The 3,233-nt window shown below is 40.0% G+C and overlaps 1 protein-coding gene across 1 annotated transcript; it reads left to right on the top strand.

Annotated features, from left to right (window-relative positions):
* The first annotated feature begins 209 nt into the window (after positions 1–209).
* Positions 210–1,955, top strand: LOC142612557 (protein ROH1A). The gene has a single exon (XM_075784646.1). The coding sequence runs from the start codon at positions 389–391 to the stop codon at positions 1,574–1,576; it is 1,188 nt and encodes a 395-aa protein (XP_075640761.1). The 5' UTR covers positions 210–388; the 3' UTR covers positions 1,577–1,955.
* The last annotated feature ends 1,278 nt before the right edge of the window (positions 1,956–3,233 follow it).

Below are 3,233 nucleotides of genomic sequence, written 5' to 3'. Positions count from 1 at the left end.
TCTAACTAGTAAATACACCAATAGTCATCATTACGATTGTACGGAGTATTTTAGTTTTGTGGTGGAGGGTAATATGGGAAGTAGTGGCCGAGTCAGCGTCCACAAAACGAAAGAGAGAAGCGGTCTCGACTCTGAGAAAGCCCTGACCATCTATTTCGCTCGTATATATAGCATATAAAACATTCATTCCAAGCCAACCCTTTATCCTAACACTGTTGTCTTCTAACCTCTCTCTCTGACTAGTTCTTCCTGAATCTCGTTTCAGATTTTATGCCCTCTCTTGGCTCCTCTTTTTTCTCTTTCTCTCTCGCTTTTAAGCCAAAGAAAACAATTTTATTATTCCACTCTGTCACTTTCTTCATCAAGATTTTTCGATTTTTCATCAGCAATGCCTGCAACAGATAATCAAGGTTCATTTCTGAATCGAATCAGTATCCGTCGAAACCAAGTGGTTTCGATGGATGGTAACCATGAACAAGAGCTGGAGGACCTCGAGCTTTTTCAGAAACATGTGGCGGATAGGTTCGCCGATCTATTGTCTCAATCCGAGGACACTTTAGGCGATGGGCTCCTATCCATCTCGTGGCTACGCAAACTCCTCGACGTGTTTCTGTGCTGCGAGGCTGAGTACAAGGCCATTTTGTTATTGGGTCGGGACCCTTCTCAGATTTCGAAGCCCCCACTTGATAAACTCGTCCCTGAGTTCCACGATCGAGTGGTGAAAGCTCTCGATGTTTGTAATGCTGTGTCTCACGCCGTCGAGACCGTGAGACATTACCAGAAGCTGGCTGAGATTGCTGTGACCGCGTTGGAGCAAAGGCCAATTGGAGACGGACAGGTTCGTCGAGCGAAGAAGGCTTTGAATTCTCTGATGATATTGCTCGAAGAAAAAGAGGGTAGCAACCATAAATTGACGGAGCGAGCCTGGTCTTTTGGTCGAAGGAGTGCAAACGCGACAACATCGAGTAGCAAAGACCGCGCGACCTCGGCGAGTCAATTCAGGTCCTTGTCGTGGAGCATGTCGAGGGGTTGGTCCGCCGCGAAGCAAATCCAAGCCATGTCTTCAAATCTCGTCGCGCCACGCGGCGGCGAGTCGTCGAGCCCGGCTCTACCGGTTTACATAATGAGCACCATCACGGTGTTTGTGATGTGGGCTTTGGTGGCAGCGATACCTTGCCAAGAGAGAAACGGTTTGCTCACTCATCTCCCTGTGCCTAAGCAATTGGGTTGGGCCCACTCGATAATTGCGTTGCAAGAGAAGATCGCAGAGGAGTGGAAGAGAAAGAAAGAGAAGAATCGATTGGCTGGGCTATTAGAAGAGACACAAAGGATAGAGAAGTTGGGAGTGTCTTTGATCGAATTTGCTGATTCGTTTCAGTTTCCTCCAGATGCTGATCGATTGGAGGAAGTGGCGGTTCAGGTGGCTGAATTGGGCGAGACTTGTAAGAAAATGGATGAGGGATTGATGCCTTTGCAGCAACAAATCAGAGAGGTGTTCCATAGGATTGTGAGGAGCAGGACAGAGGTGCTTGATTTACTCGATCAAGGTGGGAAAGTGACTGCACCCATTATGTAAATTCGACACACACTCCTAATGTCCCCAAAAAAAAAATTTGAATCTTTTTTTCCCTTTTGAGGTAATTTGTTGATCCCAGGTTCAATTTGTTCATGGGTGTGTTTTAAACTTATGGTCTTGGCCTGTGAACACACAGAAAGATTTGAACCTAATAGTGTGGATCGGTATAGGAGTCCTTTTTTAAGGAGTATATAGCATTATAGTTTCAGCCCAGCTGAGGTTGTGAAGAGGTATTATTATGCATTGCTTAATGCGAAATGTACTCTTTTTAGTTTTTGTTTTAATTGGTAACTTTGTTTTTTTCTTTTTTTTTGGGTACAGAAGCTTTTTGATTGGAAAGAAATGTATATACCCAATAAAATTTTTTTGGTATTAAAAGGGCTGTTCAGAATGGTTGGCTTATTTGCATGTTAACTGCTGAGAATTTGCTAAAGCATCAAATTTTGATTGGTTTCTGTAGGTGTTTGATCCTGTTTCACATAATTTCAATATCCTCTTTAGTGCATAGAGTCAATAGACAATGCGAATGCGAATGCAAATTTGGAAGTCTTTTTGGTGTTGCATAATTACATTTCCATGGAAATTTGAGTGTCATATTCTGCTGAAAATTATAGGGAGGTTTTAGTTTGTTCCATATTTGCATAACCATGGAAATTGAGTGTCATAGTCTGCTGAAAATGTAGGAAAGTTTGGCTAGCATCACTAGGTTCCACCGGGACTCCATCCTTTAAAAGTTTTAATGACCAAAACGTGTTCATGTGAATCGAATTGATGAACCCTTGAATGTCTGAAGTAGGTGAATCGTGATGTCAGATTCATGATTGTTACTGACACAGTACACTACTTTAACAAGCTAGTGGCTGAAGAACCCAAATTACATTAACTTTTATTTTTTCCTTCCAAAACGGCAGAGAATTAGGAAACTTTTTGACTCTCTGATTAACACTTTGAGGTCCTCTGAATTATTTAATCACTTCGTTCCATCTTGCTACTAGAAAGAAAAGATAGTTTAGGCGTGGTCTTTTAGAATTGACGGGTTGAATCGAAAAGCGAACAGTCCGAAAGAGAGTGCCAAACTGCCAATGTGAACAATACGCAACCATATTCTATTTATTGGCGTAGTAACCAAATTATGAACCACTGGTAAATGCCTTCAAAAAAAAAAAAAAAAAAACCACTGGTAAATAAACTTTTGGGTGAATTGTAAATTAACCTTCTAAAATTTTGGGTGATTAGATTTTATACCTTAAATTTTTAAAATTTAGATTTTACCCTTTGACGTTTAGGAGTGTTTGAATTTTACACCTTCACATTTCAGAATTTATATTTTAGATCTTATATTTTAGAGGTGTTTAGATTTTAACCCTTAAAGTTTGAGGGTGTTTAGATTTTACTTTCTAAAGTTTAGAGGTTTAAAATCCAAACACTCACAAATTTCAAGAGGTAAAATCTAAATTTTGAAATGTTAGAGCATCCACGTCAGTTCGTTCATTTTACACATCTATTTTTACACTAAAAACCTACTTTTTCTATTTTACATTAGTTCATCTATTCTATCACATCTTTTTAAATAATCAATTTTCTCAAATTTTTTATTATTTCTCTCAACTACCGGATATAATACGCACGCTCTCTCTCTCTCTCTACCCATTTCTGA

This window comes from Castanea sativa, chromosome 10, assembly GCF_040712315.1.
Source record: "Castanea sativa cultivar Marrone di Chiusa Pesio chromosome 10, ASM4071231v1".
NCBI classification, from domain to species: Eukaryota; Viridiplantae; Streptophyta; class Magnoliopsida; order Fagales; family Fagaceae; genus Castanea; species Castanea sativa.
This window is presented reverse-complemented; position numbering and strand designations above follow the sequence as displayed.

What these genes read in the sequence shown, in the direction of transcription:
- LOC142612557 (XM_075784646.1), top strand. Translation starts at nt 389, where the DNA reads ATGCCTGCAACAGATAATCAAGGTTCATTTCTGAATCGAATCAGTATC.